At 60.7% G+C, this 23,032-nt stretch overlaps 1 protein-coding gene across 2 annotated transcripts; it reads right to left on the bottom strand.

Annotated features, from left to right (window-relative positions):
• Positions 1 to 416: 416 nt before the first annotated feature.
• Tom1 (target of myb1 membrane trafficking protein) lies at positions 417 to 20,655 on the bottom strand. Of its 2 annotated transcripts, XM_087192784.1 has the most exons (15): positions 20,515 to 20,655; positions 11,997 to 12,081; positions 11,354 to 11,432; positions 10,800 to 10,949; positions 10,461 to 10,595; positions 10,235 to 10,381; positions 7,990 to 8,106; positions 6,085 to 6,218; positions 5,772 to 5,805; positions 5,483 to 5,624; positions 4,694 to 4,814; positions 2,514 to 2,589; positions 1,533 to 1,592; positions 997 to 1,036; positions 417 to 928 (listed from the first exon to the last, which is right to left on the bottom strand). In XM_087192784.1, the coding sequence occupies exons 1-15, from the start codon at positions 20,564 to 20,566 to the stop codon at positions 774 to 776; spliced, it is 1,527 nt and encodes a 508-aa protein (XP_087048910.1). In that variant the 5' UTR covers positions 20,567 to 20,655; the 3' UTR covers positions 417 to 773. The 2 variants fall into 2 exon arrangements, 1 of the variants encoding a protein (XP_087048910.1); XR_205243.4 differs by having other exon boundaries at positions 777 to 928; positions 997 to 1,592.
• Positions 20,656 to 23,032: the final 2,377 nt, after the last annotated feature.

Below are 23,032 nucleotides of genomic sequence, written 5' to 3'. Positions count from 1 at the left end.
CCACCGGGGAGGCCTGGCCCCTGCTGACCTCCCCCAGCAGCACGCCAGGCTCCTCTCTCTCAGGACGCAGGGTGTGACCAGCCGGGCCCTGCCTCCCGAGCCTGTCAGACCCAGCGGGGGCGCTGGCTCCTGTCCCTAAGTACCCTCAGCCCCCGCCTGGCCTGCAGCCCAAGGGCTGACCACCTGCCCAGGCCACACCTCCTGAGCCCGGCGCAGCTCATCCGGAAGGCTGGTAGCTCGAGACCCTTGCTGCCCACTCCAACCCACGCTGTGGGAGGGCAGCACCCGCATCCAACAACAACCAGTGGGACATGACCAGGCTCCAGGACCAGTCCGAGGCCGCATCCGGGGCCACCCACGGGGTGCGGGCTCCCTTCCCCACTGTGATGTGCAGCCCGTACCCAAACAGCCTGGCGGACGGCTTTCCATCTTTATTTGGGGTTCAGAAAGCGCCTGTCACTACCAGGGGCTCAGCTCCAGGGCCCGGAGGTGGAGCCCCGAGGAGGGGTGGAGCGGCAGTGGCAGGAGTGTCCCCAAAGCCTTGTCCTCCAGCGGGGGCTGCACGTACAGCTTTGTGCCTGGACACTGGCCCCCTCCCGGACACAGGCCAGCACCAGGGCAGGGCAGCCCCCAGCAGCCCCCAGTTCTGAGCAGTTTTGGGCTGGGGTGGGGAGGCAGGCGTGTCAGGGCCCGGAGGGCAGCAGGCCCAACCCCACGTTCACGGAGCAGCGCTGCGGTCAGGGAGACACGTGCCCCAGAGCAGCGCGGCCGGCTCACAGGGCGAACAGCGTGTCCTCCGCCTTCCCCTGTGCCTTCCTACGGGGCGCTGCGCCCTCAGCGGGGCCCGGGGGGGCGGTGGCCGACGGGCTGGAGAGGCTGGGCAGCCGGTCAGCAGCTCTGGCCCGCTCTTCCAGAAACTTGTCGAACTCTAGGTGGGGGAGAAGGTGGTGGGTGGGGGTCGAGCCCGGGAGGGGTGGGCAGGGGCTGGGGCACTACCTTCGCTGGTGACGCCGGTGGGCTCCGCTGCATCGTTCCCCTAGGGCACAGAAGGACGGGTCAGGTCACAGGTCGGGCCAGGGGGCCTCAGGGCTGAGGCAGCGCTCAGGCACCTGGACCACAGCCAGCCCGACCTCAGCCCCTTGCAGAGCTGCGGCCCCTGGCTTGCCCGAGCCTCGGCTGGCCCTTTACCATGTGGAGGATGAAGTCACTCAGCAGGGTGCTGGGCACGGGCCCCAGGGTGCCTTCTGCCCCAGCATGGCCGGGGAAGCAAGCTGACACCCTGACGCACAGCTGAGGTGCAACAGCAGGGGGTCAGGCCTGGCCTGCAGTCCCTCCCTGAGGGGAGGAGAGAGCCCCAGGCAGCCGCCTGCCTGCTGGTCTGTGATGTGGGCGGCCGTGCTGTGCCCGAGAATCACAGGCACCTCGCTCGCTGTGTGCCAGGGCCCAGCCAGGCTCCTGCTGCGCGTCGGCCCCTCCAGCCTGGCCTCACAGCGCCTCGGTCTCCGGGTGGGCCAGGGACGCCCCTGACTCACCACGTCCGTGGACAGCCACTGCTCAATGTCCTCCATGAGGCGGGCCTGGGTGGCGGGGATCTGGAGGGAAGCACAGGCTGAGGTGAGGGATCAGGGCCCGGTCTGCTGCTGGAGTGCAGACCCTCGGGCCCCCTCTGACGTGGGGCCAGGCTGTGTGTGGGGGCGCACAGGTCATAAGGTCGTGCAGACAGGATGGGATCCTCACAGTCTGGGTAGGCCATGGGGTCACGATGCCACCAAGGGGCTGCAGGCAGGGGATGGGCTGGTGCTAAGGCCAGAGCAGGGCCAACCCAGGCCCCCGGGACTTGGGACCCCGGGCCAGGCAGGAACTAGAGTATCTCCTTCCGGAGGCAGAGTCGGGCCACCAGGTCCTGTCTCCTGTACCACAAGCTCACTTGCATGACAGCGGGCACAGGAGGGTTGCAGGGAGCAGTGGGGGGGGCTGGAGGGCCAGGCAGGTGGTCTCAGCAGGCAGCCCTCCTGACAGGGACTTGGACTGTTCTGATGGCCGCCTTCCAGGGGCAGGGCTGGGGTTCCTTCCCTGACGGCTTCTGCGATGGCGCCCAACGCACGCTGGTGTGGGGGAGCCAGCTGTGGGGGCGCCTGTGGCCGTTTGGGAAGATAGAGCGGGGTCCTCCTCCTGAGGGGCCCAGGTGGTCCAGGGCTGGGGGGCGGCAGGTGCAGCCTGGGTCCGGGCCCCACGGGTGCGTGTGCGTATGGAGGTGCAGTTATGGGTGTGCACATCCGTGTGCAGATAGTGGAGCTGTGTGCGCCCCCACGGCTTGCTGCTTGTGGTGGGGCCGGGAGAACTGGCCTTGGACACTCGTCGTGTCTGAAGCCTGCGCCCTGGGTGCCTTCCCGTGAGCCGCCCGGCGAAGCTCAGGAGGAAGTCAGTGGCGCGCTGCTAAGTGGTGCATCCCAAGTCTGACCCGAGCCCTGCCCTCCTTCGGAGGCCCCTGGGGGAGCGGGGACTCTGCTTACTGCTCCCGTGCTCTGCTGCCGGGCATCCAGGGCCCCAGCCAGGCCGTCCGTTGCCTGGGGGGCTTCGTACTTGACCCTGAAACACAGAGGCGGGTGGCCGTCAGGTGCTGCCCGGCGCTGCAGGCCTGTGAGGACGGAGGTGGGGGGACATCCCAAGTGTGGCAGGCTCAGCGAGGGCTCCCCCTGGCCAGGCCTGCCTGGCACGGAAGGAAGGGCCAGCTCCGGCCTCTGGGAACCGGGCCTGGCACCAGCAAAGGCTGTGAGCAGAGGGAGGGCTTGGTTGGAACCAGACACAAGACTGCCAGTGGCTAAAACCAGACAGATCTGGGAAGCAGAGGGACTCGGAGAGCTGATGGCCCCTGTCCCTGAGCAGACAGCTCTGGGGACCCTTTCTGCAGCACCCCCACTGCGAGATGTCACAACCGTGGCTCTGCTGGCGTGCACCTGGAGGAGGGACTCCCTGCCCTGCCCCTCCTGTGGCTGTCCTCAGTGGGGACAGAAGGGGAGGAAGTGTGTGCTGCTGGAGGCCCAGACTCAGGGTGTGGGAGGGCTGTCCAGGAGTGAGGAGTGAGGGCCTAGGCCAATGCCGGAAGAGCCCCGTTCTGGCTCTAAATGGCCATGGGGAGGCGTGGAGGGGAAGCCCGGCACGGTCAAGGGCCAGGGCGCCCTTGGTGGGGCCACGCAGTACCTTCCTTGGGGTGTGGCAGGACAGCCCACATCCCCAGGGACCCAGGAGGTGTGTGGCCGTCACCCTCCCATGAACATGGCGGCTGGCTCATCCCTGCCACTGGCTCCCAGCAAGGTGAGTGGGCTGCTGACCATGGCCGGACCACGTTGGGCCACCTGCATGCTGAGGGCTGGGGGGAGGGAGGCCGGAGACTGACAGCACACCTTGTCCCGGGGCCTGCACGCCCTGTGTGGGCGCGGCCAACCTGTCCAAGGCACGTGTGGGAAAGGCAGGGCAATGAGGGTCCAGCGAGGCCCACTCAGAGCCTTCGCTCCCTGGCTCGGGAGGACCTGCCTCTCTGCAGCCGCTGTCCACCCGGCACACAGTGCCTTGGCCAGGCGGCGGTACTGCGGGAGCCGTGCCGTCCAGAGGCTGAGATCCTGGGCCCTGGGCCACACTGGGGAGGGCTGCCTGGCAGGAGGGGTGGGGCAGTGTCAGGGCGGGCAGCCAGGCCAGGGGCTGGGGCAGGGCTCAGGGCCAGGCCAGCGAGTGCTGTCCCTGCTAGGCGGGGCCGGTCCCTGGGATCAGCCTGCTGCCGCCTGGCCAAGGAGTTTCAGACAAATCCGTGGAGGAAACCCTTCCCTCACTGCCTCCTGCCACCTCAGGAGGACACCAGCTGGCTTCTTGGCCCCTTCTCCCTTCCCTTCCTATGCAGGCACCTCTCCCTCCACTTCCTGACCCTCACGTGGGGCCCGAAGCCTGTGCCTCCTCCAGCACAATGTTCCCATGGGGCCCAGGACAGGCATGGGCCACCCCCAGGACTCAGGAGCCTGCTGCTGCACTGCCCCGGCCTGGGTGTAGTATGCACGGGAGGCAGGGCAGCTCGCCCCAGGCCCCAGGCCCTGCAGGTGTGGGCAGGGAACCCCACTCTGCACTGCTGGCAGCAGTGTCCCTAAATGGCCAGAGTGACACTAAGGGGGCACACAGGAGTGGTGAGTACCCTCCATCTGTTCTACAGCGCCCGTTGCTGTAGGAATCAGCCCTGGGGTCATCAGCAGGGGATGAAAGGAACAAGCACAGGGTTCCCCTGGCCACGCATATGGAGGCCCCCAGGACATCTGGCCAGGGCCTCCCTGCTGGAAGCCTGTCCCTCAAGTGGGCGGTCCCAGCTCCAGGGTAGAAGGCATACCCAGTAGGAACAAGGATACTGGGGACACTGTTTCAGAATCAGACAGCCCCTGGGCCCCAACCTAGAGCTGCCAGATGCCAGCCACCTGGCTGGGGCAATGCCCCGGCTCTGGGTCCTCAAGTCCCTGCTGCCTGCCCTGTGTGTGTGTGTGTGGGGGGGGTCTGTCCTGATCACCAGGCTCTGGGGCCACGTGTGACTGGTGGAGGGGCCATGTGCCTTTCTTCCTGCTCTGGCCACACCAAGCCAGGCTCAGGGACCCTGACACTCTCCAGGGATTAGCACTCCAACCGCAGGGGACTGGGCAGGCCAGGCCAGGCCACTCACTCTTTCCGCTGGTCGGCTAGTGAGCTGCCCCGTGTCAGTGCAAACATGTCAAACTCTTCCTCCGGGTGCCCCGAGGGCTCCAGGGACTGCAGCCCAGCCCGCACACTGCTGGAGCCTAGGTCTGCAGGGACAGAAGGGTCAGAGAGACCCCCCCACTGAGCCCGAGTTCCCCGTGCTGGGCCCAGTGCAGGAGCTGCCTGAGGGGTGTGGAGCTGCCGAAGAGGAGGGACAGCCACCCTCCCGGGCCGAGAAAGCCCGGGCACAGGGAACACGGTGTGTGCCATCTGCTGCAGACACTCGTCAGCGGAGAAGGCCAGCAATCAGATGAGACTTGTCTAGACGTGCAGTACCAAGCTGGGCATGGCGGTGCACAGCTGTGACCCCAGTTCTCGGAGTGAGGCAGGAGGGTCACACGGGCAACTTAGCAACTAACTTAGTGAAACCCTGTCTCAAAATAAAAGGGCTGGGGCTGTCACTCAGCGCCAAGTCCCAGCACTGCCAAAGGAGAAAGTGCAGTGTCGGATCCGATAGTGGAGAGTGTTACAGCCAATCCCGGTGAGACGGGGTGGCGCTGACGGAGATGGAGGCTGGGGGCGGGGAGAGCACCCCGGGCCTGCACGGGTCTCAGCCTAGTCCAGGGTTAGCTGGCAGGGCTCTCCTGCTCGGCGAGAGCCAGGTGCTGCCCGGGCCTGGCCACACGATGACAATGTGGTCTCCAGGCCACTGCAGAGGAGCAGGGGCTCTGAGACCCATGGTGCAGGGCCTGTGGGCTCCTAGGCAGCACCCAACCTGCAAGGCTCGGGCTGGGCCCCAGGGTGGTGAGCCTGCCATCCTCCCATGTTCCAGCCAGCTGGGACTCCAGGCTGCTGGTGGCTGTGGCGTCAGCAGCTGTGCTGATCGGGTCGGCTGCCGGCTCCGCATCCCTGGGGGTCTGGGAAAGGGAAACTATCACCGTTCCGCCCGACTTCCCTCTCTGCCCACGTGCCCACCAGCAGCTTCTCTCCCTCCACTCGGAGCTCAGGAGATGTCCCCGCCCTGCGGCCCCAGCGCACCCCAGGCAGAGCCGCACAGCCTTTACCTTGGCGGTCTGGCCTGTCCGGAACCGTTCAAACCTGTAAGACAGAAGACTCCTGTCAGGGGCAGACTGTGCTGAGCTTCCCAAATCGCAGGTCTCGAGGCACCGGGTCCCCACCAGGGGGAGACGCATGCACACCTGCATCTCTCCTCCCGGACAGCGCCTCAGCCCCACTCAGGAGGCAGGGGCAGGCAGCGTGGGGACACTCGCAGTGGCAAGGCAGCTCAGGCTCTGGGCCAGGGCTGAGGGCGCAGGTCCCTGCAGCCTGCCTGGGGCGAGGGAGAGGGAGGAGGCTGGGGGATAGGATGGGGCTCACCGCTCATGGCGCAGGAACACGTTGTTGAGGTTGTCGTTGACCATGAGCAGCTCCTCTGTCAGCTGCTCATTGGAGATGTGTGGGATGAGCTCCAGTAGCCGCTGCTGCATGGCGCGGCACGTCCGGTGCAGCTCCTGCCGGGACAGGAAGTGAGACCCCACCCCTCAGACTCGCTTGCCTCTGGGCTGGCGTCAAGTGGGGGCAGCTCTCCAACTGGACTTCCATGGAATGGGCTTGGGACTCTACTACATGAATTTGGATTCCACCTCCAAGTGTTCTGCACTAAAATGAACTTAATCAATTTTGAGATGGTCCATGTGTTGCTCAGACTGGCCTAAACCGCCTAAGCGCAAGGGGTCCTCCTGCCTCAGCCTCCCGGAACGCTGGGAGTACAGGCACACGCCACTACCCTCAATTTAAAACAGGGAAATCTCCACTGCTCTGCTATCTGCACAGCAGGCAGGGCTGGCTGAGCACTGCAACTTTTTCTCAGTGTACCCAAAACCACCGAGGGCTCCAGCCAGGGCCTAGAAACCCTCACTGTGAGCATCTGCCTCGTTATTCTCATCGACAGATCCCTTTCTTTCTCTTTTGGGTTTCTGAGACAGGGTCTCACTGCGTAGCCCAGGCTGGCCTCAAACTCTCAGCGATCCTCCTGCCTCGGCCTCTTGAGTGCTGGGATTACAGGTGTGTGCCACGGTGCCCGGCTCACTGGTGAATTTCTAAGTAAACTGCCAACCGTGGAATAACCTGAGACTTACGGAAAAGCTGCGAAGACAGCCCTGGGCTCCTGTGCCCTTCCCCCAGCCTGATGTCTCAACCCTAAAATGGCAGCACCGGTGCCATTTCATTCCCTCAACTGACCCAGGGGCCTGCAGGGCTCCAGGTTTCTCTGCTGCCTGCTGTCCTCCTTCTGTTCGGGGTTGCACCCCACCACTTGCTGACTGGAGTCACTGACTGGAGTGAGTCACTGAGCAGCGCGTGGACGCCTGCTCGGAAAGCAGACTTGCAAGTTGCCCGCAGCCTGGCTGCTGCTTACGCCAGCTGCTCGCCATAGGCCCAAGGGCAGCCCTGCTGCAGCAGCCACGGTGGTTCTCCAGGACCCGGACTCACCCCGCCCCGTGGGGCGACGCTCAATACCCAGCCTCCCTCACACCGTGACTGCGCCCTCACCAGCCCTGCAAAGTCACAACAGCAGCACTGGGAGCCGAGTGCGGTTCAAATCTTGGCTCTGCTGCCCACCCGCCACAGGGCCCAGGCCTGTCCTCAGTTTCCTTCCCGGTGCACAGGTATGTCCAGAGCCAGCACACAGGGAGCTCTGCACAGGAGCCATCGCTTTGGAGTCCCCCGGTGGCTCACCCTGTGAGCCGTGGCTGGGCCTGGAGAAGCCACCTGATGGCAGTGACCGTCACCCATCCTCTGATGGCCCCACGGAGCCTTCTCAGGCCATGACAGGCCTGCCTCTCCCGCCCTGACCCAAGGATCCTCGGCAGGGACACGAAGCCGGGCCATAGAGAAGCTATGGCGTCAGCTGGGCACACTTGGCTTCTGGGCCTTGTGTTGCCAGCCCTCCTGGTGCCCATGGGGAACAACCTCCACAGGGTGGGTAGGTGCCCAAATGTGGCCCCTTCTGCTGCAGCCGGGGACAGGCTGGCAGGGTCCATGTGACACACAGGAAGGAAAGCCATGGCTTCCGTTCTTTCTGTGGCCATCACCCCAGCCTTTCCCAGGACTGCACCAGGCACCAACTGGGGGTTTTACACGAAACACTGCCTCTAATTCTCACATCCAGCCTGGCTACTAGAGCAACCCTACAGATAAAGAAACTGAGGCACCGAACAGCAGGAGGGCTGACTGGCAGCTGAATGCCTGTCTGTGGAGTGCCTGGGGAGGGCACCTGCTCACCTGCAGCAGTTCCAGGTCAGCGGGCTCTGCCTGAGTGGGTGCCAGCTCCGTTAGCATCTCCGACATGACTCGCACATTCCCGGTCACCAGCTCCAGCTCACGGCGCAGCTTCCCGATCTGAAAGGCAGGTAGGGCTGGGAGGCTGCAGAGGGTGCCCCTGCTGCCCTCTGGGACACAGCCCAGGCCACGGGGCCCCCACCCGACAGCCCGTGCTACCCACCGCTGCCATCTCCAAGCCCAGCCAAAGCCAAAGGCAGTGCAAGAAGCCGAGAATTGCTATGGGCGTGGCTGGCAGGGCCTGGCCTCTCCTGGGGTGAGAGGCAGCTAAGGAGGCCCTGGAGGGTGGCTCCGGCCTCCGCTTTGCCCAGGAGGGCTGGGGCTGTGCTCTCCTCATAAGTGGGAGTGGGGCGCCCCCTCCCCCAGAGCCTGGGGCTTTGTCTGGCTCCCAGTCTGCTCTCGTGGCACAGGGCTGTCCCAAGAGCGGTCCCCACCCAGCCCGGCCACCAGCTGATGAGCGCATACTCAGATGCGGCACTTGCTCCAATGCTGGAAGGGATCCCGGGCCTTGGGCCTGGGTCTACCCGGCCAGTGGTGTGGTGCAGCACCCTCAGACGGGAGGGCTGTGCAGGGCCTTGGAGCAGGTGTCGGACGTGTGGGAGCTCGTGGGCATTTCATGGACAAGAGCCCTGCAACGGGCCCCAAACCCACGGGGCCGAGGGACCCTTCATCATGGGGCAGCATGGGTCCAGCAGCCAGAGGACAACAGTTTGGGGAAGGCCAGCATGTTCCACACTGTTACCATCACCACGAAAAATCATCACAGATGTGGTAGCAGCTATGACTGACTACTTAATACAAACTACCGTTTAACGGTTGCCAGGGCAGATCTCATTATCCTGTGTTTACAGGCAAACAAATGGGAGCAGAGAGACCAGGAGCAAATCCACACCTGCCCAGACACCGGAGCCCATGCGACTCTCGGCGACTGACGCAGCCTCTTAAGGACCACCTCGCACGTGTGGTCAAGAAGCTCTGGACCACAGCCCGACATGGCCACACCAGACGCCTAACCACACAGGCACCTGGGAGTTCCGTGTCTTAGCGCCCGGCCGTTCTGGCACATCCCTGGAGACAGAGAACTTGGCGAGGAGCAAAGGCACTGCTTTGCTTAGTGAGACGCTTCCAGTACGAGGCAGTCAGACAGCCCTCACAGATGCTAGGTGGTGGCAAACTGGGTGAAGTCACAACCAGGGAGGGAACACTGGATTACACGGCTTTCCACTACCTGATCCTTCTTGCGGTGCTGGGAGGGAGCCTGGGCCTCATGCACGCTGGGCAAGCTTTCTACCGCTGGCTACACTCCCAGCCCTTTTTCGCCAAGTTGCCTGGGCTGGCCTTGAACTTGTGATCCTCTGTCTCAGCCTCCAACCCCCAGTACCTGGGATCACAGGTGTGCACCACTTGCCCAGCTGCTTTTACAATTTTGGGGTTTTTTTGGTACCGGGGATTGAACTCAGGACCTTGTGCTTGCGAGGCAGGTGGTGGAGCCACTGAGCTAAATCCCTGGCCCAGGGTTTTACAATTTTTCAACATCTTTAATCATTTTGTGCAGTTAGCAAAACTTCTCTAGTAGTATTTGTAACTCTGGGAGGCTCCTTTGTAACTTGCTACCACATAGCAAAACACAGATGTCTCTCTTCTAAGAGTGTAAAAGCGTCCAGGTAACACACAGATGTGCCGCTTGCCGGAGGGCCGGGCCTCTGTCACCCCAGCACAGGCAGCAGCTAAGCCTTTGGAACCCCTGACAAGGGACTACAGCCTGCGAAACCCTGAACACCGGCACCCAAGCCACCCTGACCCAGCCAGTGCGGGCTTCCACAGGCAGGGGAAGCCTCCGCAGCTCACAGACAAGGGTGGGCAGGGAAGCCGAGGCACAAGGATGGCCAGAGCCCACAGGCCCTTGGCTCCAAAGCTTTCCCTGCGTGTGCAATGCCAAGTCCAGTTCTGCTTTTTGTTCAGCTGCTCAGGCCATGCCTCAGCGGGAGTGTCACCTGGGCCTCAGACGCCAGAAGACAGCCAGGTTCAGGAGGCGCCAGCCAGAGCCACACTTGCATGCAGCCCGAGCTGGAGCTGCCACTGTCTCTGGCAGCTGCTGACTCTGCAAGTGCTTTGACCTCTCAGGCCTCAGCCCGGCCTTGGGCCTGCCCTAGCCTGCCCTGGCCGGGGCCCTGCGGGCTGCCCTTACCTGCTCGGGGGTGGGCGTGATGGCCGTGTCACCGGGCAGTGTGGCGAGGGTGGGCGCGGGAGTCGGGCATTGGCTCAGGTCTCCTCGCTGTCTGGCTGCGGGACCCAGAGCGCTCTGTCCTGCTGCCGTCTCTGAGGCGCACACGGTCTGGGGGAGGGCCGGGTCAGTGGGGCCCATGTGCCGCCCCTCTTGGACAACCGCCCCAGCCTTCCCCAGGGACGCTCACCCTCTGGGGCGTGTGGATGGGTGACAGCATGTCCAGGTCCGTCATGGGGAATTCAAGGCCCTTCCTCCGCAGGTCCTCGTAGACGGCCACCACGCCCGTCAGGTCAGGCGAGCTTCGGAACGCGTCAGCCCAGGACTGCGAGGGGACAAGCGACATGGCCGGTGACCACTGCGCACCTTCTTCCCGGATGCCTGCCCGGCACCCAGACGGAAGTCCTGCCCCACTGGCCAGCCCTCTCCATGCACACCCCGCGCACGAAGCACAGGGCGACAGATCGAGCGCAGACCGTCAGGCTGTGACCACCAGGACGCCCCCAGTGTGAGCAGGCCCCAGACCCACCTGGACGAGGCCGAGCACCTTGTCGTGCACCACGGTGGGTGGGTTGTTCTTGGGCAGGATGGCCCGCACCAGCACGCCCTCCACGAAGTCCTGGCTGGCCACCAGCACATGGAAGCGGTGCCCGCAGTTCTTGACACAGGTCTCCAGGACCTGGAGGGACCGGACAGCCCGTCCCCTCAGGGTGTCTCCCGCATTCCCAGCAGAGGGGACAGGGAGCCCACGCTGCCGCTGCCGCCGTGTCTGGCAGTGTCCCAGCAGAGCTCTGCCTGGAGGGCGCACAGGGCTGAGGACCAGGGCTAGACATCCTCGTGGAGGCTGGCAGCAGGCAACCTTGCTCTCCAGCCCCGCAGGGCCCTCTGAACACCACTGCCATGGTGGAGGCTGGGGCAGGTGCCTGCTGCTAGTTTCGTGCTCACTCTGTGCTAGGGGCCCAGGAGCGGCCTCGGCGTGCTGCCCCCACTGGGGTGGGAGGACCCCTCTGCCTGCCACGCCAGCAGCAGTGTAGGGTGAGCAGCTGGCCAGGGAGACCCCGACAAGCGACAAGTGGCACTCACCGTCAGAGCCAGCGCCACCTCGTGGAAGTTCTTGTTCCCCGAGATTCTCTTCCTCAAGGCCCGGAAGGCATCCTTGGGGCTGGCAGAGGCATGGAAGGAGGGGTGAGCAAAGGCATGGGGAGCTTCCTCGGCACTGGAGGCCACGGGCCTGGCTTAGGAGGCCTGGCAGGTGTCCTGGGCTTGTTGGCCCGCCCTCCCGCACTGGGCCGGTTCAGAGCCCTGCTGCCCCTCCAGGGAGCAACCTTGGGGCCCTGTCCTCCCCGACCGGCACTCAGGGAACAGGTGCCAGGTCGGTGGCCCTGCATCAGTGCTGCTTCCACACGCCGAGGCAGGGACTGCAGGCGGCAGGCGTGGGCTTTGAGACCCAGCTGCCTCTCTACCCCTTCATTTCTCCGCCTGACCAGCTCCAGCCGAGGAAAGGGCTTGTGTTCCCGTCCCAGCTGGCCTTGGCCTGGGGCTGCCGGGCAGAGGCTGGGCAGGGTGGCAGCGCCTGGCCGCACGCCAGCCATGACTGAGCTTCCCACGCCCGGCCCTCTGTCCACTTGGGACGTGGCTGCCTGCATCATGGTCCAAACGTCCCCAGGGCGCGACCTTGACTCTGGGCTCAGGGCCCTGGGACACCCCTCCCCTCAGTGGCCCTTACCCCTCTTCCGTCTCGTTGATGATGTCGCAGATCTCCATGTTGAGCGCCCAGTCCTCACTCTGCAGGGAGCTGTTGGTAGCTTTCTCTAGGAGAAGGAGGGGACAGACTCAAACAGAGGGTGACCCAGAGGTCGGAGGATGATGGCTTCTCTCTGGGGACCGGACAGGGCCAGCTGTAAAACCAGGGTCCTGCCTGTCATCTGATGCCGGCAGCAGCCAGTGCAGGTGAGGAGGCCTCTGGGGTCTGACAGAGGCCTCGAGCCTTTGTGACGGAGACAGCCGTGGAGAGACCGGCCCTCTTCCCCGCACGTCACCCTTCCACAACACGCACTACGTGGCCTTCTGCACGTTGGCGACAGAATGCGACCGCACCCCTCCCCCCACAGCGTCCACTGTTGGACCACGCTTAACCAAAGAGGAAACTGAGGCACAGGGAGGCCGGCAGCCTCAGGTGAGAGGAGCCCTGCCCAGTGCCCTTTCCGGCCCAAGTAGCCCCTGGCTGCAGCCCCTCTGGAGCCCTCCGCAGCCTGAGAAGGACCAGCGCCAGCGCCGCTGCTCTAGGGTTGGGGCCAGGACTGCAGTCCCTGTGGGGCGGGGAGCTGAGCACCACAAAGCGACGCCCTGTGGGGGGGGGGCAGGTCTGGCTGGCAGGGCAGTGCGGCCGGCAGTGGGCCAGGGCAGAGGCACGGGTGGGACGAGTGAGACTCCAGGCAGTGCAGGCGGAGGCCGCAGGAAGGCCAGTGGAGGGGAACTGGCCCTCAGCCCAGGCCCTGGCCCGGCGTGGACTCCTCAGGTCCAGGGTGGGTGCACCGCTGAGCACGCTGTCATGGGGAGGTTACCTGTGGGCTGCCACGAAGCTCGGCTGACTCCTGACCTGAACCCCAGGTGACTGAGCACCGTTTGTGGCTGGTGCTGTGGCTGGGCCTGGCACAGAAACCTCATCCTGCCCAGAAGGCCCTGGGGCATCTGCTGCAGGAAGGTGAGGTCCCCTCACGCCACCAGTCACCTGTCCTCATCTCCTGGGTGAGGCCCCGGCTTTGTGAAACTCCAGCAGAAGCAACTTCTCCACCTGGGTCTGCCCAGCCTCAGACAGCACAGCGGGGCGGGGCGGCGATGCACCAAGGCGTGCACACTGCCACCGTGGGCGGCCCATGCAGCTCCCCGGCCCGGCCCACCACCTCCTCCTCTTCAACACAGATGGAGCCCCATTCCCTCCTGCGCCTGGGCAGGGCCCAGTCCCTGGGCTGGGCTGAGACATGCTTCCCGGCCCTGGCGACCCCTCCCCACCCCAGAGCGAAGAGGTGCCCAGGCACAGGCTGACAGCTGCAGAGAACCCAGAGGGGTCTGGTCCTCAGAGCCACGCGGCCACCACCACATGGTGCCTCTCAGATGCACGACACTCGCCAGGCCTGCAGGGACACCACTGAGTCCTCCGCAGCTGTAGCCTCGGTGCTGAGTCCAAGGGAGGCTGTGTGGCTTGACAGAGAAGGACCCGAGTTTTGGGGCCAATGCCCCGCAGAATGCCACACATCCCCTGCCCATGCCAGAGATGGCTGAGTCAGCACCTCTGGTCTACAGTACAGGCTCTGCCAACCTCCCAGTCCCCACCCTGCTTGGGGCAGAGGGAGCAGAGAAGCCAGATGGGACCAGCTGCATCCAACCTGCAGGACCTGTTTGCTGACTGAGTACGTGAAGGCTGAGGGCACATCTGGAACAAAATGTGCCCCCCCACGGCCTTTTTAAATGAAGCGCTCCCCCCTTTGGCACCAGCTGCTGCATGGAAATCCTCATTTCCCTTCCACTTTGACCATCCTTGGAATATTTTCTTTTGCTTTTTGAGATAAGGTCTTGCTATGTAGGCCAAGCTGGCCTCAAACTCGTAGCTCCCTCCTGCCTCAGCCTCCCTAGTGCTGGGGTTACAGGTGTGCACCACCACACCTGGCTTGGCTTTCTTTCAACTTTAAAATGTTTTGTCAGTGCATATTGGTTACACGGGATAATGGGTTTCTTCCGGGCATGTTTGTACACACGTGGAGCTAACTGTTCTCACCCATGCACAGAGGCTGCCTCAGGCCTCGGCAGCTCCTCCGAGGGAGGAGGGAGCCGTCCTGATCAGAGACCAAGCTCCTTGGGGCAGGATGCGGAGGAGCTGCTCCCAAAAATGTTCATTCTAGACAGCCAGGCTTTCACTCAGGGAAACCCAGCCAGCCCCTTCAGTGCTAGGGGACAGCAGTGACATGGGACAGGAAGGGGCATGGGACATGGACCCTGGCAAATCCCAGGTCAAGGCCTAGCTCGAGCACCCATTAGCCGTGCAGCCTTGGGGGTGCCTCAGGCTCTGCTCAGGTCCTCCTGTGCAGAGCAGGGTCACCAGTGCACTCGAGTCCTCAGCGTGCTGTGCCTGCCACTGAGCATGAGGAAGCACCACACCAAAAGACGTGCTTGCGCTGGGCGTGGTGGCGCACGCCTGTAATTCTAGCACTCAGGAGGCTGAGGCAGGAGGATCATAGAGAGCTCCAGGTCTTCCAGGTCAGCCTGGGCTACAGAGTGAGACCCTGTCTCAAAAAACAACCCCCCCCCCCAAAAAAAACCCCAGTGATCTGATGCAAGAATATCAAACAAGATGACTGAAAACACCAGGCACTCCCTTAAAAGGCCTTTACAACCAACCCATGGGGCAGCCACTTTGTTTTGTTTTTTGCTGGCAACTCTCCTGCAGCCTATTTTCCAGAGCAGCCTGGAAAGTCCTGCCCATTTCCCAGGGCATGAGCTGCCCTTCCTCAGAGGGCCCCCGCCTCTCCCTGGCTTTTAACCACAGCCACCTGCACATCCCTGAACTCCACCCCCAGTTATAGTTCTTAAATCACCAAGAATGGAAACCAGCCTGTGGGGGTGGCTGAGGTGCCGGGCAGGTGCCGCTGTCACCCCAACACCTGTAGGGCGGGGCGGAGGGGAGGGGTCCATATCCACCCGGAGACAGGATGCTTGTGTGTCACGTGGGCGTGTGGGTGGGGGCTGATTCTGACTTAAGGAACTGGCTCCTGAGACAGCTGAGCGGGGCGTGTCTGGGCCCGCAAGGTAGGCTGGCACACTGCTGGCCAGGGCCGGATGCAGGTCACGTGCAAGGGCACTCCGCCAGCAGTGGGGAGCTCAGCCTCCTCCAGGACAGCTTGCGAGGACTGGACGACGCCTGCCGCGTCATGAAGGGCCATCTACTCGAAGCCTGTGGATGTCAGTGTTGATCGTAACTTATTTATTCATCTCATTTATTTGTTTTTGTGAAAGTGGGGATTGAGCCCAGGGGCTTCACAATGAACTACATTCTCCAACCTCTTTAAATTATTAGTTTTTATTTAAAGGCAGGGTTTCACTAAGTTGCTAAGTTACCCAGGCTGACTTGAACTTACAACTCTCCGGCCTCAGCCTCCCAGAGGCTGGGACTACAAGTGTGCACCACCATGCCTGGGTCGCTCTCATTCAGAATACGCGTTCACAGAATCATTAGAATGTTTTGCCAAATATTTGGTGGTCTAGCCAAGTTGACACACTGCTAGCCGGCACAGTGGTTCCTTCTACCGTACCCAGCTAAGTGAGCTGAAGTGTGTCAGCCAACACCTCTGTCTGTCCCTAAACTGTGTCCCAGCCCCTGAGGTCTGGCTAGCCTCTCCCCCCGGCCACTTCCTCCCCTCGTCCTTGTGCAGGCAGCCCCATGCCAGCCCTCCATCAGCTGCCATGTTTCTCATGTCCCCAAGTCCCTTGTTGGGGGGTGGGGGGCACCAGAAGCCAGTTCCCTGGGCAGAGGTGAAACTGGCCCTGCTCAAGCTGCAGCCAAGAATGACTGAAAATGCGTTCCCCAGGGTGGGGCTCTGGGCAGTCAGGAAGGCATGTAGACTTACCCGTTCACTTCAACGCAGAACGGAAAAAACACAAATTAGCTCATCAGGGCCACAATTTCAGGGCAATAATTACACGGATGAGGTCATATAATACAGGTGAGCCAGTTAAAGGACAACAGCACCCAAGGTGGACTGAGGTGGATATAAACCTAAGCCTGGTGCTGAGGACTGGCATCTGGACAGTGGGGTTTAGGTCCAGAACTCCGGAACTAGGCAGAGAATCAACCTGTCCTGAAACCCCGTTTCTCCACAGATGAGGGCCCCAACCTAATCAGACAGCGCCGAGGGTTTGTTTTTTCTGAGACCAGAAGAGCAGAAATCCTGGATTTTACTCTTATTTCTCTAAGCTCAAGGGAGAACAAAACCTATTCAACGTCTAGCCAGAGTTAGGCCGAGGCCTTAATTCCAAGTGCGCATCGACTCCTCCCCACACTCGGAACCTGAGCTGTCTGTGAATGCGAGAGCCAGCCGGCCCGCAGGGACAGAGACCAACCCAGACTCGGGGCCTGGGCTGGCTCCTCAGCCCTGCCCAGGAATGCTGACACAGGGTGGAAAATCCCACGCTGCCTCCTGCCTGGCAAGAGGGGCCAGGTACTTCGCAGCACCCAACACAGCAGCCCACGAGGCAGGCCCAGCAGTGGCCTCACTTCATGGGCTGGAAGCTGGCACAGTCAGGGAACCTGGCCCAGCCAGCAGGGCTGCTGAGGCCACCTGTCTTCTGTAAGCTGGCCCGGCCTCACCACTGCGCGCCGCTGGTGCAAAGCCCTGTCGGGGGCAAGCGTGTTGTTCTCAAGCCAGAGACCTGGGCTTCGCCGGGCCCCTGCAGCATGGATCAGGACACGGATGCTTCAGACAGCAGGCTTTCCAGGCACACTCTGGCTAAGGCAGCGATCGGCTCGGGGCCAAGGCCAGCGGTCCTCCAGCACTCCGGGCATGGGTGCTCTGGAGCCCACTTTAAGGAACAAACACACCTTCCCTGCTTCTGCCTCTGGCCAGCTGCCGTGACCCAGAGGTCTGGCCCCGTGTCCCACATGCACTGTTTCTGTGTGGCCCAAGAGCAACAGACAGTCTTCATACTTTTAAGGGGCAGGAACGAAAGCCAAAGGCTAACATGTCTCATGGCAGGTGAACATGACATGACCTTTGAGTACCAGTCTTGTTAGTATGAGGCCACACCCGTGTTCCTCCTCTCCAAGGTTGTTTATGCAATGCGCTGGTAGTTGTAACAGAGACCAAGGGCACTCGCTCTGCTCTGTGGGCCTAGGGGAGGAGCTGAGGGCTCTGGTCTGGTTTGCTCCGGTAGCTTCCATCGACGGCAACTCTCTACCCAATAAGGTGGCCTGCTGCATCTTTGACTGGCTCCAGGGTTGGCTATTCATACCCACTTCTCCTGGCCCTGAAGGCTCCTGCCCCTCAGGCCTGGCAATCAGTTCTCTTGCCTCTCCATAGCCTCAGTGCCTCAGTTTCTGTCTTCCTGCCAGGATCAGCCTGCCTGTACCCCTCCTTCCTGGGGGGGGGGGTCTTGGGTCACTGGGCAGAGACAGGCAATGGGCAGTGCACAGGGCACAGTCAAGAGCAGACTTGGTGCCAGCCTAGATCTCCAGCCCTTCGGCCTGGTGTCTGCAACGTCCTCACTGTCCACCCAGTTTCCAGGGGCCCCACATTTCCATGCTTTATTCCTGTGGCTCCCTGGCGAGGCCTCTGGGGACCCAAGGCCAGCTCTTTCTACCTTCTCCCTTCCCAAGCTCTGAGCACTTCTCTCTTCATCCAGCGTCCACCGACCCGAGTGGCACGCTGGTCCCCTGGACTGCCCACCTTCACTCTCTGGATTTGCAGTTTGATTTCACAACCAGTTGGGAGACTGAGACACTCCCAGACACTGAGGTTCTCTGACACCGGTCTTCAAACACAGCCAGTGAGATCTGGATTCAGAGCATCCTTGAGAGGGAGGGGCTTGAAATCCTCAAAAGAAGCGGGCCTTGTCAGAAGCACTGAGGGCAGGGGACCCTCTTGGCCCGAGCTGCTCCCTTGGAAGTGACCTGGACCTAGGGGTGGCACAAACCCAGGCAGTGCATCCCGCCCTCACCTGACCTGTGTGGGTTGATCAAGCCCAACCTGGAAGGTGGATGAGGGAGACTCAGGGTGGGGCCGGAGCAGCCCGAGGCACTGTCATGAGAAGCAAGAAGACCGGGTCTGGTTTCCAGCCCTGAGTAGCTGTGAGACCCTAGGAAGTACCAGCTGGCCTCAGACTGACTGATGGTGAAACTAAAAAAAAAACAAAACCTCACAGGGTCACCTCGAAGAGTGATAACCAGAATTCTAGCGTCATGGTTGGTTGGCATACGGTATTTACCCATAGATGTATTACTTTCCTTTCTCCTTTCCTCCTTCCTGTGGGTACCAATACCATGCTAGGTGATGGACAGCTAGGTAAGTGAGATAGTCCTGTTCTCAAGAACCACAATCTAGGGAAAACATGGTAGGCTCTGTTGTCCCAGCACTGCAGGAGGCTGAGGCAAGAGGATCCCAAGCTTAAGTCTAGCCTGGGAAACTGAGCAAGACACTGTCTCAAAGTCTGAAAATTAAAAAAGTGCTGGGGAAGCACCGGGGATGTAGCTCAGTGGCACCAGCGCCTGCTTGGCAAGCATGAGGTCCTGACTTCAATCCCTGGTACCAAAATAAAAACAAACGAAAAAAAAGGAAAAAAAGTGCTGGGAATATAGGTTAGTGTAAAGACCCTTGTCCAATCCCTAGTTCTGAAAAACAAAAAGAGTTCAGGCTGGGTGAGAAGGGAGAGGTGTACAAGTGTGAACAGGACAGTGAGGTATTGGTGCAACAAGGCAGTCATGGGGCTTCCTGTCATCCTCCAGGGAGAAGAATGCACTCAGTTAGGGAGCCGAGGGGCAGCAGCATAGGACAGGCTTCCAGGGGTCAGGACAGCCTCTGAGAGGAGGCAGTGTTGCTCCACTCATCAGAAACAGCTCTGCAGGGCACACAGCAGTGTGACCCACAAGCATCAGGTGTGTGCCGGCTGGATGATAACTCTGTGGGTCAAGTATTTCCGTGGGTTAGTGTCACAGAATCCACTGTCCTTCCTGCAGGGACAGCGTCCTCCGAGGCTGTGCTCTCAACACAGACTGGAGGAGAGACTGTCTCACTCTGGCAGCAGAGGGGCCTGGTGCAAGGATAGGAGCAACTGGCCCTTGGTCACAGCAATCACACAGCAGGGTAGTGTGCACAGGAATTCCTGCTGCAGGGAGGCTGGGGCGGTGGACGGCCCGAGGCCAGGAGTTTAAGACCAGGCCCGCAGAGGCCAAGACTTCACCTTGAAACACGGAACAGTCACAGCCAATAAGCAGTACTTCTGTCTCTACATACAAAGAGGCCAAGACTTCACCTTGAAACACGGAACAGTCACAGCCAATAAGCAGTACTTCTGCCTCTACATACAAACGAACATGGACAGCAGGGGGTCAGTGCAGACAATGGTCCTTCTTTACATAACCCTAATCTAGAGCAGTTTAGGCTTTGGCTCAACTCTCAGGGGCTCAAGGGTGGTTCATCTCTGCTTCACGAGGTGCCCCTGGGTCCAGGGTGAGAAGGATGGGCTGAGCCCAGCATCACCTCTGGGGACTTGTTAGAAATGCAAATTGTAGGGATCAACTGGACTGGGGCCCTGTCACTGCACCTTAAGGAGCCTCAGAGGATTTGGGCATGCAGCAGCTCTCCGGGTGGTAGGTCCCCAGGGGAAGCTCCTCCAAGCAGCAAACCTTGGTCCACGCCCTAAGGTATCAGATGCGGAGTACTCTCTTGAAGTCTTCTTTCCCATGAAACACAATACTCCAGGGTAAGGAGAAACGCAATTCTCCACTAGCTGAAGCCCAGAGCCAGAGGAGCTTGTCCAGGAAGCCTCAGGAACAGTGGGCTGACTTTGAAAGCAGATTTGTTCACTTAGTTTGAAGTAGAAGTCTCACGCTTGGGATGAGCAGACCGATGAGAGCACCTTTTCTCCAGCCCCGCAGGGCGGCTCCGAGGTGGGTGTGTTGGGAGTGGGTTCCCCTTTGGTGACTCCCGGGGTGCTGTTTGGAGGTTCGGCCTGCAGCTGTGTGTTCCCCGGGTCCCCCGCCTTCCCGGCAGAAGGCTGACGGGCTCACAGGAGCCACCGACCGGGGCAAGCGCGACACAGCGGTGGCAGCTCGGACGAAAGAGAACGAACGTCTTGCTTCCCGGAGGGAGTGGAGTTCCAGAGCGCCGCCCGGTCTCTCCATGCGGGCCAGGCTCTCAGCACCGGCACACGCGACCTTCTGCTGAGGTCTCAGGGACCCCGGCGCTCGGGACGCTGGGGTGCACCGCGGTCCCTTTAACCCCGAAAACTTTCTCCCTCCACTCGGGACCCCGCTGCGCGCGAATTGGCGGAGCCGCACGCGCCCGCCCTGGCCCTCACCGATTGGCCCGCACAAGCATCCATCCCCAGTAGAGGGTTGCTACAGGGCCGCTCCCTTGCCCGTTAAGAGTGGCCGGGCCGGGAGCAACTCACCACCCTCAGTGCCCCTCGCGCCTCCCGAGGGTGCCCGGACCCAGAGGCGCCGGGAGCCGACGCCGCGCGGGGCTCCAGAGACTCACCGATGCGCTGTCCCACCGGAGAGCTAAACGGGTTCCCCAGGAGAAAGTCCATGGCCGCGGCTGCCGCTGCCACCGCCACCACCCGGGGAATCAGCTGACAGCAACCGCTGCCAAGGCCGACCAGTCACGTGACGGGCCCGGCGCACAGGGGCGGGGCCGAGCGCCCGGGCCAGGCTCTGTCCAGACGCGCCACGCACGCGGGGCGGAGCCTCCAAGCCACGCCTCGGGGGCTGAGCCGGGCTCCAGGAAGGTGACCCAAGGGTCCCCGGAAGACGGCGTCTTGGAGCCGGAAGTGGCGCTCGGGCCCCGGTGCGGCTGCGCGTCGCGCGCGTCGTCTGCGTGTAAACCCGAGCCCCCATCTTCTCTGCATGGGGTCCAGGACTCGGGACCACCGTTTTTGAAGGTCAATGGTGTCTCTGACCTGATTTGAAGAACGCAGTTATGGCTTTGTGAAGAAAACCCGACGAAGTTCTGCTCCTAATCTGAGGGCGTCCCCGAGAGCCCAGGCTGTGACCCTCGCAGGCCTTTCCCAGCTGTGAACGCAGCCTTCCCTTCGCCTCCTGGCTGCGCACCACGTGCAGACGCGACCCACGCACCGCATAACCGACAAGCACCAATAGTCACTGCTGCAGAGTCCCGACCACTGCAGGGTGCTTTATCATTTATTGATCACATGTCGCGCGAATTTTACATCTGAAAGACAGTTGACTTGGCACACTTTTTGGGTGGTGGAAAAATCTAATGAGAACTAGATCAGTTCTATGATTAGTGCCGTGTGTTCACTTGAGTTGCCATGGGGTCCAACATCTACAATATAAAAACTGCTTTGAAGCGTTTCGGTAATGTTTATGGGAAACCTCTCAACACCCACCCTTTCTCAACGGGCCTAGGTGCTTCATGGGGCTGGAGTACTCTGTCTCTTTTGATCATCACTGTTGTCTGACGACACAATGACTAACATACGGAAATGTAAGCGACGGGACCCACCTTTCTGTAGTGGCTCCTGGGCTGTTGGGATGTACATTGAAGATGACCCTTCAGGTCGACGTTAAGCATACTGCTTGATGGCGTGGAGTATATTTAGCGTGAACTTTTGATTTTTTTCATTGACTTTGTTTTTTGACAGGGTCTTGCTTTGTAGTTCAGACTGGTTATGAACTTGTGGCTATCCTCCTGCTTCAGCCTCCTGAGCATTGGGATTACAGGCATGTGCCCTCATGACTGGCTGGTTTTTTCTTTTGAGACAGGGTCTCACTGTGTAGTTCAGGCTGGCCTTGAATTCAGTGATCCTCCTGCGTCAGCCACCCCAGTGCTGGAATAACAGGTGTGTACCACCATTCCTGCTGCATGTATGTTAATTTTATTAAAACTGTAGATAAGGATGTAAGTGGAAAACACTGCTTGTGCACACCTGTAATTCCAGTACTTTCGGAAGCTGAGCCAGGAGGAGCACAACTTTGAGCTCAGCCTGGGCAACTTAGTGAGGCTGTCTCAAAAAACAAACAAAAAAACTGAAAGTAAACAAATAAGAAAAGGGCTGGGGAGGCTGGGAATGCAAAGACCCTGGGTTCAATCCCTAATATGTTTAAGAAAAAAAAGTGCAGTACAAAATTGATGTTTTAAAAGTATGTGCTGATAATGAACAAACTCATTTAGTAAGATGTATTTAATTTTAATTTTTCCTTAAGTGTTTTAGTAATAATATCATGCCTTGCTAAGGGTAAAAAAGTCCCTTTTTCCATGCTGCATAAATGTAACCTATTATTTAAACACTTTTAGAGAAAAATCAAGACGTGCTTCTTCCAGAGTTTAAAGATTATATGCAAGAAAAGTGGAAGCCAGCTGGATATTTGGGCAAGGAGAAGCTCTCAGACAGCTGTCCTATCCCCGTGGTTGCTTGGGACCATAGAAGACCGGGTGCTGATGAATTATATACTGAATCTGAAGTAGGTTGGGGCAGAAAGTGCCAAGCCTTTGGGTTTGGCTGCCCCAGTGCTCCTTCTCTGGCTTTGCCATTCCCTAGCCAGAAAAACTTATGAAAAGTACAGAACTTTCTTGCCTCTGCTCCTCAGCTGTGAAGGGAGGTGAAGTATGCAAATCTCACCAACAGTCAATCACTCCAGGGTATGGTGGCCTCTTTCTTGCTGCCCCTCCATAAGACGTGGCCTTGTAATCCATCATCTGACTTCATTCTTGAGACTTTCAGCACTTCACGTCTGCACTGGATTTCCCTGAAAGGTCCAATTTCCATCTACTCAGTGTTCACAATGTTACTGAACATTCACGCCAGGCTGGCTGGCTTTGAGACTGAAGGTGGGGATGACAAGCCAGTTTCACAGGTGAGGCTGTAAGCTGTGAAGATGAGGTGCCTTACCCGCCTCACCGACGAGGCCCAGACAGTGCTGGCACAGCACAGAAGTCTCCGATCAAGCACATGAATCTGCCATGACCCGCACAGTGTTGGCCAGCACCAGAATGTGCACAGTTCCATTTGCCAATGAACAGAGCAAGCACTGTA

The sequence above is a fragment of the Heterocephalus glaber genome, unplaced genomic scaffold (genome assembly GCF_053883595.1).
Source record: "Heterocephalus glaber isolate CG9 unplaced genomic scaffold, H.glaber_assembly_v1.0 deba00001572, whole genome shotgun sequence".
NCBI lineage: Eukaryota > Metazoa > Chordata > Mammalia > Rodentia > Bathyergidae > Heterocephalus > Heterocephalus glaber.
The sequence above is the reverse complement of the archived record's forward strand: the minus strand, read 5'-3'. Positions and strand labels throughout refer to the sequence as shown.

Coding starts and splice junctions, on each gene's coding strand:
- Tom1 (XM_087192784.1), bottom strand. CDS start 20,566: ATGGACTTTCTCCTGGGGAACCCGTTTAGCTCTCCGGTGGGACAGCGC. Junction 11,433..11,996: donor ATCAACGAGACGGAAGAGGG/GTAAGGGCCACT, acceptor TGCCTCTGCCAG/CCCCAAGGATGCCTTCCGGG. Junction 1,593..2,513: donor GGCAGCAGAGCACGGGAGCA/GTAAGCAGAGTC, acceptor GCTTCCCTCCAG/ATCCCCGCCACCCAGGCCCG.